This window comes from Pleurodeles waltl, chromosome 3_2 (assembly GCF_031143425.1).
Source record: "Pleurodeles waltl isolate 20211129_DDA chromosome 3_2, aPleWal1.hap1.20221129, whole genome shotgun sequence".
In the NCBI taxonomy this organism is placed as follows: domain Eukaryota; kingdom Metazoa; phylum Chordata; class Amphibia; order Caudata; family Salamandridae; genus Pleurodeles; species Pleurodeles waltl.
In genome coordinates, this window is record NC_090441.1 from 184,933,943 (window position 1) to 184,950,862 (window position 16,920).

Below are 16,920 nucleotides of genomic sequence, written 5' to 3' on the forward strand. Positions count from 1 at the left end.
TGGCCACCTTGTTGGGATAGGCCAAGTTCAACCACTAAAACCCAGGATCCAGACCACTCTGGACTGGGAAGCTCTAACCACCCAGACTCAGGTCAGGGCATTCCTTGGCTTGAGTTTGGGGAGGTCACGTAGGAAAGCACTCTTTTTGGAATGGTTAGCCCCCACTTTTTGCCTGGTATCTGATGTGATTTCAACTGATCGTGCACTGGGTCCCGGCACACACAAGCTGCAATGGCAGTGTACATGTATTTTGTGAGGGTCCTCTAGGGTGGCATAATACATGCTGAAGCCCTTAGAGACCTTCCCTGGCCACAGGGCCCTTGGTACCATGGGTACCTTTTACAAGGGACTTAACTGTGAGCCATGGCTGTGCCAATTGTGGAAACAAAGGTACAGTTTTAGGGAAAGAACACTGGTGCTGGGTCCTGGTTAGCAGGGTCCCAGCACACTTTCAATCAAAGTTGGCATCAACACTAGGCAAAAAGTGGGGGGGTAACCATGCCAACAGAGGGTCTCTCCTACAGATACCATGCACAAAGTGGGGGCTAACCATGCCAAAAAGGGTGCTTTCCTACACTACCTGTACGGAGATCTCTGCACAGAAGACACAAGAGGGGGAAGTGGGGCCCTCCAGCCATAGGTTTGTGTATGGCATTTTGCGGTATTTCTGGAGTACGTCTTTACATACTACAAAATGCAGTCTGTAATTTAACTACAATGTCTCTGCTCCCTTCCTCATTTTTCTCTTTCTTAACACATCTGGAGAGTTAGAACTGTCAACTAGAGTCATTTTATTTTGTTTTTATTAGCTTCTAGTGTGGTGAGAAGGGGTTGGGGATATAGTAAGAATGGGTAGGAGAGAAGAGTGCCCTGGTGATTGGCCTCTTCTTGCTTCCCAGTAAAGCTATTGCCGAAATGATGTGTCAAAGATGCTTACAGTTATTCTGAATATGAGTAATATGCTCACATAAATTACTAGTATGTTTGTTTCTGAGAGTTATTTTTAAAACAAAATCAGTTCAAATGAACAAGTTACTTAACTTCTGTGATTCCTTTTAAGATGGATAGTGTATGTTACTGCACTTCCATCACACAGAGTCATCTTCATGCAGAATACTGAATCTAGTTTTCCTAGCAATCTACCTCTATAGCACCAATTAGCACCACTGGTGTAATGCCACGGGAAGATGAGTAGGTTGAGGCAATCTACCATTCGACTTGGACCAATGCTGGGGGGAGGCATCACCATGCTTCCTCTTCTTTTTGTGCTTTCTTTTCTTTTATTTGAAAGAATTCGATGATGATGAGGAGCATGACTTTCGAGGGAGACCTCAACTTGGTTCACCACTGCAGTTGAGCTCAATGCTAGTCAGAAGCCATAAAATGTCCTTCCGGTCTTTGGTGGGTGCATGTAGACACATTTGTTGCACAACCTTGAGACGTTCACTCGACTCAAAGCACCGAAGATGGATCTTGTGAGAATGTGAAATGGACATCTGTCCATTGCAAGGTTGACAGGGTTTGAAGCCTCATTTTCTTGGTGGAGAGACTTCACTAGCACTGGCCTGAATTTTGAAGACAAAATTCTCTGAGAGACAAAAACAGTGAAAAAAAGTGAAGGACAGCAGCACCGGATCCATGTTGAAGGATGCAGAAAAAAGGGAACTAACATCAGTAAATCAGGTAGGCATTATATGGCTACAGTGATGTGACCCTGGTGTGGCATTCATGTGCTGAGTTGTAGCCAGTACTTCCGACCAGCACAGGAGAGCTATGGAAACATTTCTGGATCCAATCTGCCATCTGGGGATATTCAACAGATGAGGAATTGGCAGGTAGGCGTATCCATAAGACTATCTAATTTCCCTCTGATGAAATGCATTTCCGAACACAATGACCCAACTTTCCACAATAAACGTAAGCCTTCCTGTCTTCACTCTTTCAGTTTGAGTCAAAAGGTTTGTGCAGGTTTCCGATCTGCATATGCTTTTCCTTAGTTTCTTCCACTTGAGCCTTTTCTACCTTTAACACAATAGGAGGCATATGCACTTGTTCCTAATATTCTTTTTGGCGGCTTCTCTGTTGGCTGCTTATCAGTAAAGTGAGGTCAATTTATGCCATAGAGTTTTTTTTTTTTTTTTAAATCTGTTTATTCAACGTGATTCAAAACATAGTGCAAGAGCAACAGTACATTCCACAAAACTTGGTGAGAAAATACACAACTTCTCTGCACATGCATATCTTTTCGTATTTGTAGTTTTTCGTTCAATACGATTGCATTTTAGTGTACTGGCCTACGACTTAACATTGTGTAACTTTTGACATTAGACGTAGCAATTATTGTGCTTAAATGTATGTAATGGCTTCAGATATAATGATTGTAGCATTAGGCTACACAGGCTTTGAGGGCAATGTTGCTTTTTATGTATTTAGTGTGGGTAAATACCAGTATCAGCGAGGGGGCTAACGGGTTGATGACGCGTGGGCTTGGCTCTACAGTACGGTTAGGTGAAGCTACGTTTGACAATTGCTTATTTGCTTTGGGCAATTATGGTGGTTTTGTGTCAAGATAGTGTTAGAGAGGCAGCTCACGGAGAATACGTGTCGTCTCTGGATTCTATTTTTACTACAAAAAGGTCCCAGTTTTCAGTTCCTCCCTGTATCTGTCCTTTGCGTTGTAGCTGTCTTAATGTTTGAGCCTCTGCCAATGTGTGACTATGCAGGTCACGCAGCCAAAGAGAGTGAGGAGGGGCGTTTGGGGCCTTCCAGTGTGTGGCAATCAGACGCTTGTAAATCACAAATGCTAAATCTACAAACTTGACGATGTGTTTATCTCCTTTTGTGCGGTGACGTATGCAAAGCAGGCAGGATTCTGGGATAGGGGCTAGCACATGGTGTACTACTTCTGCAGTTGTGTCAACGATGCGGTTCCAACCGGTGTTAATTGCGTGACATTCCCAAACCATATGGTAAAAAGTAGCTGCAGGGGTGGCGCATCTAGGGCACGTTGGTTTAGAATTTGGGTATATTTTATGGATACGGGCTGGGGAAAGATATGCTTGGTGTATGTAATTGAATTGCGTATATCTTAGTCTAGAGTTGCGGGATACGGACTTAATCGAGTTAAAGGCTGCTTCCCAGGATTTTGGGTAGTTGGTGTGGCGAGGACAGCATCCCAGCAGTGTTTGGCCTGAGTTAAGGCCATGCAGTTATTTGCTAGTAGTATTTTATATAATTTGGTGACGACGCCTTTTACGTCGCCCATAGAGAGTATTGCAGTAAGTAGAGGGGATTCATTCGGTTCGCTGGGACTGCATCCCCAGAGGTTGTGTAGGAGATTAGTTATGGCATTAAATGTCAGGATGGCCCCGCGTTGCATTACTTCCGTGGCAACCAAATCTGCAAACTTAATTGCATTGGAGCCTGAATAGAGGTCTCCCATGCTCAAGGTGTTAGCTACCCGTATATCATGATAGGAGGAACGAGCTTGTATGCCCGGCACCTGTGCCATTGGTAGTAGGGGAGAATAAGGGGGGGTCGGTATTCTGCCCTGTACATATCTCCGCCAGCAGTGTCTGGCTGTGTCCAGTAGAGGTAAATTATTTGGTGGGTGGGGGGGGTCCTGCTAGTAAAAATTCCAATATCGTTTTTGGTGTTGTGTAAGCAGTTAATGCTGTAGATTCTGGGGTGGACGGCTCGTTGAGCCACACAGTGACCCATTGGAGTTGGGCTGCTGCGTAATATAATTCTAGGTTCGGCCTGCCAAGACCGCCTTCTTCTTGTAGGTACTGTGTGATGGCTAGTGCTACTCTACGTCTATCCCTGCCCCAGAGTAAGTCAGTCAGTAAGGAATGTATTCTGTGGAAAAACGAGCGCGGTAAGACTACCGGAAGCGCAGTGAAGTAATATAAGAATCTTGGTAATATTAGCATCTTGGCTATGGCTGTCCGGCCCATCGGTGATAAAGGCAGTGAGCTCCAAAATGTCAAGGAGCCACGGGTGGAGCGGAGCAGCCTGTCTAGATTCCCTTCCCTTAGGTCTGACATGGAGTGATATATTTGAACGCCTAGATATTTGAAAGTCTGGTGTGCCCATGATAGTTGGTGTATGGGAAGAGACGTTTGCTGCTCAGTGGGTATACGAATAAGGGGGAAAATACAGGATTTAGTCCAGTTCACATGTAGGCCAGAGGCAAGAGCAAACGTGTTCAGGATATGCATTACCTCAGTTAGGGAAGTGGAGTGATTGCGCAGGTATATCAGAGCATCGTCTGCGTACAAGGATATTATGTGATATGTATTAAATTCATGTATGCCTCATGTATGCGCACCGCCATGGAGCTTAACGCCGAGTGGCTCCATAGCTATTGCAAATAATAATGGAGAGAGCGGGCAACCTTGCCATGTGCCTCTGCCGATAGGGACGGCCTCCGATATAACTTGGCCTATCTTGACGCGGGCTATTGGTTTGGAGTATAATGTGGCAATCCAGTTGATAAAGCTTCTCTGGAAGCCGAACGTTTTAAGGGTGCAGAAGAGATAATCCCAGCCGAGCGTGTCGAATGCTTTTTCTATGTCTAAGGACACAGTCACGGTTCCTGATTCTGTAGTATTATGCATGATACGGATTAGATGTCTTATATTTAAGAAAGTATTTCTACCTGGAATGAATCCCGATTGATCAGGGTGTATTAAGTCCGATAAATGGGGGAGCAGTCTATTTGCTAGGATCTTCCCTAAGAGTTTACAGTCAGAGTTCAAGAGGGATAGTGGTCTGTAGGATCCAACATTCAGTGGGTCACAGCCTGGTTTTGGTAGGACCACTATTAGTGCGTCGCGCATGGAGTCTGGCAGCTGTTTCCTATGACGTGCTTCGTTAAACACTTCTAGTAGGGGTTGCAGGAGTTGAGTGCATTGTAGTATTCTGCTGGCAGTCCATCTGAGCCAGGGGTCTTGCCGCGTGCCATCTGGGAGAGGGCCAAGCGGAGTTCCTCAATAGTGATGGGGATGTCTAATATGTCAGCGTTTTTGGTGATGTTTGGATTTTGGGGAATCTGAGCAAGTAGATCAGTCAGTTGTTGTTCTTTAGGGGGGTGGAGGGTTGGTATAGCGATCGATAATACATATAAAAGGCCTTGTTAATGTCAATTTGACTATTAACCACTTCTCCTGTTTGCAGCCTGATCGCGCCTATCGGCAATGTTTGCGATGGTTGACGAATCAGCCATGCCAACAGTTTGCCCGATCTGTCTCCTTCAGCGTGCTGTCTCGCTTTAAAGTGTTTGTAATTGTGCCTGCTGAGTCTGCTGTCAGTCTCTCTATATTTCACTTTCAGTGAAATTAGTGTTTCTGATGGGGTATTACTTGTTGACCCTCTATCTCTGCTCTATGCATGCTAGCTTCTAGTTTTAGTAGCTCCGTATTGAGCATTTTTTTTATACCTACAGATGCTGCCAGGCAATGCCCTCTAATTACGACTTTATGGGCATCCCATTCAGTGGCGCATGTTGATGTTGAGTTTTTATTTAGAGAGAAATAATCCTACAGACACTTGGATATCTCAGCGTTAAAAGGGGGGTCAGTTAGGGCATCCGGCTGCAGGCGCCATATTGGGATACGAGCGTGTGTGTAGCCCCAGAGCAATGTGGCATAGTGTGGGTTGTGGTCTGATATAGTTCGGGCTAGATAGCCGGATGTAGTTATCTTAGGGATTATGCCGGACAAAGCGAAAAACATGTTTATCCTGGTGTAAAGTTTATGTACTGGAGAATAAAAAGAGTATTTGCGTAGTGTAGGATGAGTAGTTCTCCAGATTTCGTTTAGCCCATTATTGGAAGCCCAGTTTGCTAAATCTAGCGACGCTCGTTTGGCTGGGGCGTTGGTTAGTGGAAGGGTTGAACGGTCTTTCAGAATATCTAGAACGCAGTTAAAATCTCCTCCCCATACAGCGTCTGTTGTAGGGTCACAGAGCATACTATTGTTAAGTGCCCAGAGGAAGTCATGTTGATTTACATTGGGAGAGTATAATGCTATCAGGGCTATGGGGCTACCGTCTAATGTTCCTTCTAGGGTCACGTATCGTCCATTTGGGTCACTTTGTGCATGGAACATAGTGTATGAGACCCCGGGGGCTATCCAGATTGCTTCTCCTCTGGCATATGTTGAGGAGGTGGTGCCATACAGTTGGCCCTTCCATTTTGCTTTGGTATTTTCGAACGAGGGCGCGGCTAAGTGTGTTTCTTGCAGCATGGCAATGTGTATCTGGTGCCTCCTGAGATATGTATAGATCCGTTGCCATTTACTTGCGGACGCCATGCCCTTTACATTCCATGTGAGTATTTTATAGTGTGAGGTGTATCGCTGATTTTGGGAAGCCATGGAGTGTATGTGGGACAGCACGGGAGGGTATCGCCTGTGCCTGCTCAAGCCCATATTTGTTAGTTTTATGGTTCGTGCCCATTACGCCTAGTCTCTTTGCCTTAAGATTGTGTGACTTGTCTTTTAGGTTTGCATTGTGGTGCGACGCCTTGTAATTGATATATGTCAATACTTGTAACAGGGAAACGTCCCATTCAGGTGTAACTATAACATTTGCTATTCTTAACAATAACTGTGATTGTGGCAAGAACAGGGTAAATACAGGACTTGCCATCCAGGTGTAACGGTCCATATGGCGCGGGCTGCTCCAACTTCGTGAGTGCCAGTCAGTCGTGACCTCGGCCCATTTTGCGTATGTTGGTGCCTTTACCGTCTAGGAGCGACAGCAAATCAAACAGAACAGCTGAGAGAGATGATTATCTGGCAGCATGTTCCAACAGTATCCATGTACGAGTAGCGGGTAAGTCACTTTCCCCCGTGTGGGCCCGAAAAGCTAGCAAATGTCATCTGCTGACTGTGGGGTGAGGTTGGGGCCACGGGCAGATTCTGCTGAATCGGAGTTTATCTCTGGGTCAGGGTCTGCTTCCGATTGCGCAGACATAGATGTTGGGGATGCGTTGGCAAAGCGTGATGTAGACTAACAGTAGTGAACATTCTACACAAGATTGTTCAGGGGTGGGCTTGACATCTTGTTTTCTGCAGGGGCTGCGTTTATCTCTCGGAGGCGGGCTTTTTTCTGAGGAGGATATCGGGTCAGCTAGGCCTTTTGCATGTAGCCATATCCATGCATCCTCAGGGGTAGAGAAGAAAAGAGTGCGGGTATTGTCTTGTATTCGAAGTTTGGCCAGGAACAACAGGGAATATTTGATGTTGTGGTCTCTTAGCCGCTCTTTGACCCGATAAAATGAATTTCATTTTTTTGCACCTCCACTGTAAAGTCTGGGTAGGCAGTTATTTGCGTGCTCTCAAAGCGCATTGGGCCTGACTTACGGAACAGCTGTAATATGAGGTCTGTCGCAGTAGTTCAGGAGTTTTGCTATTAGGGGACGAGGTTGAGTGCCCGGTGGCAGGGGCCTTCCTGGGACCCTATGGGCGTGTTCTATGTAAAAAAACTTTGGGACATTGTTCTTCAAGACCAACTCAGTTAGCCACTGTTCGATGAATAATTCTGCGCTGGGGCCTTCGGCACGTTCAGGAAAACCCACGAAGCGGATGTTGTTACGGCGTGATCTGCCTTCGGCATCTTCAGCTTTGCGCTTTAGTGCTTCCAACTCTGTTGTCACAGCACCCAGACGTGACTGGATTTCGAGTATGGATGGTGTGAGGTGCGACGTGTCTTTTTCCAGCCTAGCAACCCTTTCGGCCAGTACCTGCTGGCCTGTTCGCAACAGGTTAACATCTTCGATAACGGAGCCTATTTTCGCTTCCAAAGTTGTTTTAGTGTCTAGTATAGCTTGCAGTACCCTTTCAAATTGTGTTGAGTGCGTTTGCAGTGTTGCTTCCATTTTCTGTAGAGCTTGGTATGTGTCTTAGGCCCCAATTGGTGGACGCGGTGCACCAGGGTCCATGGTTCCCAGGGGCGCCCGCGAAGTTTTTGGTTTTCCCATTGGTTGGTTTCTGCGCAATACTATAGTTGATTGTTGAGTCTTGCGCAGTGTTAATTGGTTATATTGTACTAGTTTGACGCTTTTATGCTGGCGACGTATTTAGGATGGTGCAAGGGGGCTATAATTTGTCCTGATTCTTGGAGATATTGGGTAGCTTTGTTTATTATTATTGCGGGAGCTCCGTGAGCATGAGTTTGTCACCCAGTTTCCTCAGGTTTCACTCTTGGGAGTGGTAGGACAGACTCTCTTTGGACCAGCTGCCCTTGCGGTGTGCTTTTTACTGCTCCTGGTTTATCTATTAACATCCTGTGTTAATGTGTTGTTTATATACACAAGCCTGCCAGCTTGGGACTGCGTTGCATTCCCTTTCGCATTAAGGTGTGCCCAGGAGTCCTGTATTCACTGTATTGCTCGGGGGTGTGCTCATTTGCAGCTCCCCTTCTTCTGCTGTGTGGAAACTGCAGTGTTGTGGACCAACAGCATTTATGTATCCATTGCCCGGACTTTGGGGGCCCCCTCGACACCTCCCGGTTCCCGCTATGTTTGTTCACGGGCCCCCTTGACTTCCAGGGGGACACGAGGAGCTCATTAGGTGCACCCGCGCCGCGTTGGCGCTCAGGAGCGCAGCACCACCTGGACAGGACCTCAGGAGAGGAGCAGCCACGCAGCTACACGACTGCTTTGGTGAGCCTCAACTCACCGCCGTTTCAAACCCGGGTCCTCAAGCTCGACTCCAATACAAGACGGGTCGCATCTTTCGCACGGGCAGCGCCCGGGTGCCCCACAGAGCGACGACGCCGCGAGGTAGGACGCCTCAGCCGCCGCACGGCTGCGCACCAGCCGATCCAGCCGCTTCACTCAGTTTCTGAGCCGCTGCCGCTCCAGACACGATGTCCCCGCGCCAGGGGAGGGTGGTTTCCGCCATCAGGCACCTAGTTCAGGATATCAGTTCTGGGCCGGAGACAGAGCTGCGAATTATGCGTCTGTCCCGGTCGCCATATTGGACACGCCCCCCCATGCCACAGAGGTTGTTGTTGGTCCACTACTAATAGGGGGCATCTTAGAGATCTTCTATCAAACCTTGATAAAAACAGCATTGGCTGCCACCTCATCAGTCCATGCTGCTTTGACAACTAGTTGTTTGAATTGACCTATATCGCTCATATGTTCTCTGAGCCCTTGACTAAAATCAATAGGCTAGTGTGAGACGAATGGAGTGTATAGTGTTTACAAAAGATAGCCAAGAATTCTTGGATAAAAAGATCATAATTTTCTTACCAGGGAGTTTTTCTCAATATCAAGAGTGTATCCTACAGCATGGAGTCTTTGTACAAATAGGAAAGAATAAAGACCACCTTTGATCTATCAGTCTGAAAATACTGTGCTCGATCCAGAAAATGAAGAGTGCATTGAGTGAGGAAATCCTGAAAAGTATATAGGTCATTTCCATACTTCTCAGGGGACTGAGGCATTGCCCCCCATAGAATACTGTAGGATTTGGTCCAGAAGGCACATCTGAAATTCCCAATACAGATTCAGGACTAGCAGTAACCCCACAATGGGGACTAGTAACCACAAAGGCACTGCTTGTGGTTGGTGTTGTAGTTAATATCAGCTGGTTCATCTCATCTAAAAGAAAGTACCCCTCTCTTTTTGAGCTGTTTCTAGGTCCTCTTGAATGTTACATATGGCTTGAGCGACAGCCTATAAAAGATTCATGGCTGGATTATTTTTGGGCCTAGCAAATTGTTCTCTGTCTGGAGTGTACAGCCACAGATTAAGGTCACCAATGGAAATGCTTCTCTGAGCACTAGCATGGAAATATGAAAACAGCTTAAGTATTTAATTCACACATAAATGTTCAGGACACAGGCGACAGCTTACTAATAGAAGATTTCACCCTAGGGATAATTAACAACAACAACAAAAAAACGTTGGCTTCTTGGTGAGAGCTGCTCCTGACAGAAGGTCCATCACACTCATTTTGGAAATGACCTGTGGGTACCTGGTGGTGCTCGGAATCTCAGGGCACTTTCAGAAAGATTTGCACAGGATTTCCGCACTGCTGTGTCCTTTGTCACACAAACAACACCTGGCCTGATGATACTCCCCACTCACAGGCTTCCATGCTGCCCTGCCTCTTAGTGACTGCGTTTACATAGTGCAACAGGCGTGCTGGCCGCGTAAAGCGTTAACAGGAAGGGTCACCAATAATGAGGAGGACTGCTTTCCGTCCTGGGGCGCCAGGTGTGTTTCAGAGTTCTGACCATATTTGTCATGGAGAACGATTATAGCTTACCAAAAGAGACCCTGAAGTCCTGTCATGTCTAGTTGAGCATTAGAGAGCACACATGGTGGAGAAACATATATTCAGGTAGCAGAAACCCTCATGTTCAGTGAGAAAGTAATGTGATAAGCTACTGACTTCTCCGCATAGAGATGGGCTTTAAAGGTCATTCTGTTAATCAGATGGCAGTTCAAAAACAAATCTTCCATTGCTGGAGCAGAGAAAGATCCTGGCAGGAAAAGGTGCCCATCATATTCTCTCTTTGCCTTGCCACACCTGAGGTTTAAGTGGAGGAATACCCTGCTGTAGGAAGCTGGCTCTGTATATACTCTATCAAAATGAGATATAGTGTGCATAGAGTCCAGGGGTTCCCCAAGAGGCTTGACAGAGGCAATAATAGATAATACTAATGCTCTATTTGTGGTAGTGTGGTCGAGCAGTTAGGCTTATCAGAGGGTAGTGTTAAGCATTTGTTGTACACACACAAGCAATAAGTGTGGCAGACTGCCAATACGCTGACATCACACTGGCCTAGGAGACTGCCAATGCGTTTACATCACACTGGCCTAACAGACTGCCAATACGCTGACATCACACTGGCCTAGGAGACTGCCAATGCGTTTACATCACAGTGGCCTAGCGGACTGCCAATGCGTTTACATCACACTGGCCTAGCGGACTGCCAATCAGTTGACATCACACTGGCCTAGGAGACTGCCAATGCGTTTACATCACACTGGCCTAGCAGACTGCCAATGCGTTTACATCACAGTGGCCTAGCGGACTGCCAATCAGTTGACATCACACTGGCCTAGGAGACTGCCAATGCGTTTACATCACACTGGCCTAGCAGACTGCTAGTAAGTGTATATCATAATGGTCTAGCAAACTTCAATGTGCTCAACATGACAACAGGATAGATGACTGACAATGCCAATTTCAATTATTGTTTTTAATGTATTCGTAGACTTTATGGATTTTATGAAGATTTCCAAATAAAGTTTGATGACATTAAATGACTGCCAATGTTTTTACATGACATAAGGCTAGATTAACAATGTGCTTACATTGCACTGAAGTGCCTTTTCATAACAAGGGGCCTCCATAATACTTTATCACAATTGACTAGCAAATAGCTGGTACAGATATTTGGATAAAAATGAGAGGTCATTGGCACTAATATGCCATTTATAATGATATATTTGATTACAACTGTCAACAAAAAGGATTGACATAAAATGCAATAATTTGGCTGGTAAAATCACACACACAGAGTACACATGCTTGAAGAAGCCTAATATGTTCTCTTAATGGTGCATTTGAGATATTCTTTCACAACTACAGCACTTTCTTAACTCCCATTAAACTCATACTACTTACAACATATAATATGAACTTCCATGTTTTCTCCAACAATTTAGTGTTATGAACAAAAAGCATTGTTAGTGCACGATGTAAACTAATGGGCCTCTTGTTCAGCAGAACACTATAGAGCCCGCTGCTGTCCAGTAAGTACAAGCTAATGATAAGACGTGCATTTAAACATTCAAGCAATGTATTGAGGCTATGGGGGAACATCAGGTTAACATTAGAAGGCTGAGTCTGGTGGGCAGGCAAGCACAATAACTTGTACCCACTGGTCTTTCAGAAAATACTAACTAGAACATTTTGTGTGGTTCGTTCATCTATAGAAACACAATCCGGTGTTCTGAATCAAACTTTCATTTTGTCACATTATGTCCATGCATTGTTTAATACAGCATTTTAATCCCCCAATAAGGAAGCTAGATATTTTTTTGAGCTGTCTTACCCAGGCGGGTACATTGTGAAGTAAGCACTCACCTGTTTAGGGGGGCTAGCAGTGCCAATGGCCACTGGAGTGAACTGGTGCTTGGTGGAAGTGAAATGGACGTATCGACGTTCTTTCTCCACTGTCACACCGATGAAATTCAGCTGCATGAGAGACACAGGAGGAACAGCAGACAAGGTGTAAGATAATTTTTCTTTTATTATTCACTCCATCAAAAAACATCTTGGTCTGATATACCAGTCAGCTGCCAGTAAACCTCGCCGAGCCATTCAAGCTTTTCATTAATTTGGGTGCAGAGTCAGATGTACAACGAAAACAAAACTAGGTGCACAGTGTTCGTTTCTGATCACTTGCAAGACATCCTTCAAGATACGAATTATCAGCGCTTGGCCTCAGTGTTCAAGAACCAATGCTAGGTTAACAGTACTTCATCTGTTCGGGGTGATCATAGATATATAATGTATGGGAAAATGTTTCCTAATTTAAATAGTGGTTCTGCCATTTTTCATAAGATGATACAGGCCTTCTTACCAGAACCTCCCGGCCGTAAGACACCTTCAGCAAGACTGGAAGACGATCAGTACCAACAAAATCATGCCTACAAGGAAAAGAGAGAGGTAGAATTAAATAACATGACAGACCAGTTTCTCAAAGTTGAGGGTCTCAGGATCACAGACTGTGTAAATTGGAGACGTCACAGCCCCGTCCTGATTGGTGATCACCCTGCTAGGTGACTAATTCCCCATCCTGGGCTATTTAGGGTCTCCCTCTTGGGTGGGTCCTCAGATTCGACATGCAAGATTCCAGCAGGACTACTCTGCATCATTACCTTTATCTCCTGGAAATTGGAACCTCCACTGGGCTATACAGGAACCAACAATCTGCAACTCCAGAGACAACTCCGCTCTGCAACATTGTTTCACCGGCTCCTTCCAGCAACTGCAACATTGGACAGTGAGTCTTCAGTCTGCACAAAAAGTAAAAAGGAATCTCTCTTGGATTGAAGGAGTCAGTCCCCTACATCTGCAGGGTCTAACTGCAACGACGACCGGCTGCGTGGATCTGCTCTCCTCTGGAATGCATAGATCCTGCATCACAGGTGGTGGTCTGGAGTGGTCCCACTGGCCCTCTCTAGCAGCTGTCCAACTTGGAAGATGTTAAGCCCTTGCCTCTCCTTGCAGGCCCCAGGGCACCGCGATCTTTGCAGCTGCCAAGGCTTGTTTGTTCCTCCTCCAAGGAATCTTCAGGCTCTGTGTAGCCCTGGCCCCAGCACTTCTTCCTGCAATGCACAGTGTCCTGTCTGCTGCACCAGTGACGTGGGACTCTCCTCCAGGTGTGCTGAGTGGACCTTACTGCGACTCCTGTGCCTGCTGCCAGCGGGTTGCTTGTGGGGGCTGCCTCCTCTTCTTGTGACTCTCCCAGCTGCTGAGGGTCACCCCGGACTTACCTCCTGGGGTCAAATCCCTTGGACCTTGCTGGTCCTCTTCAGCCTTGCACACCTTCTTCTCTGACTTCTGATTTGCCAAGGCTTGTTGGTGGTTTTTCAGCACCACTGACCAACTGCATCTCGACCGCCGATGTGGGACATCACTTGCATCACTCCTGGGATTCCTCTTCGGCTCCTGTGCTGCACTGCTGACCTTCTTCGTGCACTGTCGACCTGGTCCTGGATCCACAGAAGGGTGAGTAGTGGCTCCTGCTACAACTGGACCCTCCATCTCGAACTGGACTTGGCCCCCTTACTTTGCAGGTACTCTTCTGCTCATCCACTGCTATCTCTAGAGCCCTGGCTTCCTAGACACTGCCTACACTTCACTAATAGGGATCCCTGAACCTGGTCTCAGATAACACCATAAGTGTCCATCACGCGTCAGGCCAGCTTCCTACAGTGAACAGATCTAACCAAGGCTCCCCCCACTGCTGAAAGAAACCTTGCACCACACTTCCGGATGGAGGCACCACTGGTGATCTACAAGGCATCTTTGGCTGAGTTCATCTGCCCTGGCATTTAGAGAGCCCGCCAGGTGTTGAACCACCAGGAATATGCCCGGACATTCCAGCCATGTCCAGAGAAGCAAGCCCTCTTGACAAAGGTTCTACAACTCCATTCTGCACGGTTTGCTTTAGTACACATGGAGGTGGTGTTGTCTGTGAACACCTGCTCTAGCCTTCCCTTGATGGAGGGTAGACAGGCTTTCAATGGCAGCCAGACTGCCCTAAACTCCAGTAGGTTGATGTGGAGTCTGGGTTACTCCAGAAACCAGTGGTCTCTGATCACCACCACCCCAAGTTGACCGTTTCATCCCAGGAATGACGCATCTGTTGCTACGGCCAGATCTGGGTGGGGAAAGGAGAGGAGTCTGCTGCTGATCCAATCGTGGTTTATTAACCACCACTGCAGAACTTTTGCAGTTCCCTCCGAGATCAGGACCGTGTCGGAGAGATTCCCCTAAGGCTGCACCCACTGGAACTTCAGATCCCACTGCAGAGCCTGCATATGCCAATGGACACGTGTCACAAGCAGGATGTAGAAGGCCATGAGGCCCAGCAGCCTCAGAGTGAGTCTCACCAAAACCCAAACAGAAGCTAAACATCGGTATTATAGCCTGAATATCCTGGGCTTGGCGATAGGGAGGATAAGCCTGAAACAGCACAGTGTCCAGAAGAGCTCAGATGAAAGGGAGTGGCTGATATGGTCAGGTGTGACTTCAGCATGTTCATAGTGAACCCCAGCAAGAGCAGGAGGTACACGCCTTAGTCTGGAGGTGGAAGACGACTGCCTGGGGCGAGCCCGCCTTTAACAGCCAGTCATTGAGACAGGGGAAGACTGAAACCCCGGACGTCCAGAGATGAGCTGCAACAGCCGCCATCACCTTGGTGAACACCTGAGGGGTGCTGGTAAGGTCAAAGAGGAGCACAGTGAACTGAAAGTGCTTGTGACCTACAGTGAACTATTGAAAGGTAGAATAGGGATATGGAGGTATGTGCCCTGCAAGTCCAGCACTACCATCCAGCCTACTAGGTCCAGATCAGTAGCGAGTGTGAGCCTGAGCGAGTGTGAGCATTTTAAATTTCTCCTTTTCACAAAGAAATTGAGAGGGCACAGGTCTAGGGCAGGATGGAAGTCTCCATCCTTCTTGGGCACCCGAAAGTAGCAGGAATAGCAACCATGACCTACTTCTGGCATCTGTACCCTCTCTATGGCTTCTTTGACCAAGAGAGCTGCGGAATAAGGAGAGATGATCCTCTGTCAGCCTGTCGCAAGAGGATGCATGGGTGGTGAAGTAGTCATGAAGGAAAGGTAATAGCCCCTTTGTACAGTCAGTAGAACCCAGCAGTTGACCTCCACTTGGGCAGGTGATGGCATATCCTGCTTCCTACTGGCTGCCCATGATGGTTGGGAAGCGAACTAAAGAGGTTTGGAGGCTGCCGCTTGTAGGAAAATGTCTTCCTGTTGCAGTTACCCCCCCCCCCACTTTTTGCCTGCTATTGATGCTGACTAGACTGAGAAGTGTGTTGGGAGCCTGCTAACCAGGCACCAGCACCAATGTTCTTTCACTTAAAAATGTACCATTGTTCCACGATTGGCACATTCCTGGCACACAGATAAGTCCCTTGTAAAATGTACCAGTGGTACCAAGGGCCCGTGACCAGGGAAGGTCCCTAAGGGCTACAGCATGTGTTGTGCCACCCTAAGGGACCCCTCACCTAACACATGCACACTGCCATTGCAGATTGCGTTTGTTGGTGGGGAGAAAAAGGGAAAGTGGTCATGGCATCCCCCTCAGGATGCCATGCACACAAAGTACTGCCTGTGGCATAGGTAAGTCACCCCTCTAGCTGGCCTTACGGCCCTAAGGCAGGGTGCACTATACCACAGGTGAGGGCATAGCTGCATGAGCAATATGCCCCTATAGTGTCTAAGTCCATTCTTAGACATTGTAAGTAAAGTATGGCCATATTAAATATATGATCTGGAAGTTTGTCAAAACAAACTCCAAAGCTCCATAATGGCTACACTGAATACTGGGAAGTTTGGTATCAAACTTCTCAGAATAATAAACCCACACTGATGCCAGTGTTGGATTTATTACAAAATGCACACAGAGGGTATCTTAGAGATGCCCCCTGTATGTTAGCCCAACTGCTAGTGTAGGACTGACTGGTCTGTGCCAGCATGCCACTTTCAGACGAGTTTCTGACCACATGGGGTGAGTGCCTTTGTGCACTCTGTGGTCAGAAACAAAGCCTGTCCTGGGAGGAGGTGCTTCAAACTTCCCCCTGCAGGAACTGTAACACCTGGTGGTAAGCCTCAAAGGCTGAAGCTTCAGATCACAGTGCCCCAGGGAGCTCCAGCTAGTGGTGATGCCCGCTCCCCCAGCAAAGCCCCACTTTTGGCAGCAAGTCCGGTGGGAAAATTAGGGAAAACCAGGAGGAGTGACCACCCCACCCAGGACCACCTAAGGTGTCCACAGTTGAGGTGACCCCCTCCCTGCAGAATCCTCCATCATGGTTTGGAGGACAGAGACCAATAGGGATAGGCATGTGCCCCCCTCCCCAAAGGCAGCCACCCTCAGGGACAGTAGCCATTGGCTACTGCCCCCTGGCCCTAACACGCCCCTAAATCTAGGATTTAAGGGCCTCCCAGAACCCAGCTCACCAGATTCCTGGTGACCTACAAGAAGAAGGACAGCTACACTGAAAACCCTAGCAGAGAAGGAGGAAAACGACAACTGTTTTGGCCCCAGCCTTACCGGTCTGTCTCCTGCTTCAGAGAACCTGCAATAAGACCAGAGATGCATCCTGTGGGCCCAGTGACCTCTGCCAACTCTAGAGGAC

The 16,920-nt window shown here is 47.2% G+C and overlaps 1 protein-coding gene across 2 annotated transcripts in view; it reads right to left on the bottom strand.

Moving 5' to 3' along the window:
- CFAP65 (cilia and flagella associated protein 65) overlaps positions 1-16,920 on the bottom strand; it is a 433,505-nt gene that overhangs the window by 140,130 nt on the left and 276,455 nt on the right. For both annotated transcript variants that reach the window (XM_069227128.1, XM_069227129.1), the window contains exons 21-22: positions 12,613-12,679; positions 12,114-12,224 (exon numbers count right to left, since the gene is read on the bottom strand). In XM_069227128.1, the coding sequence (XP_069083229.1) occupies positions 12,114-12,224; positions 12,613-12,679 (178 nt within the window). The remainder of the gene's footprint in view (positions 1-12,113; positions 12,225-12,612; positions 12,680-16,920) is intronic.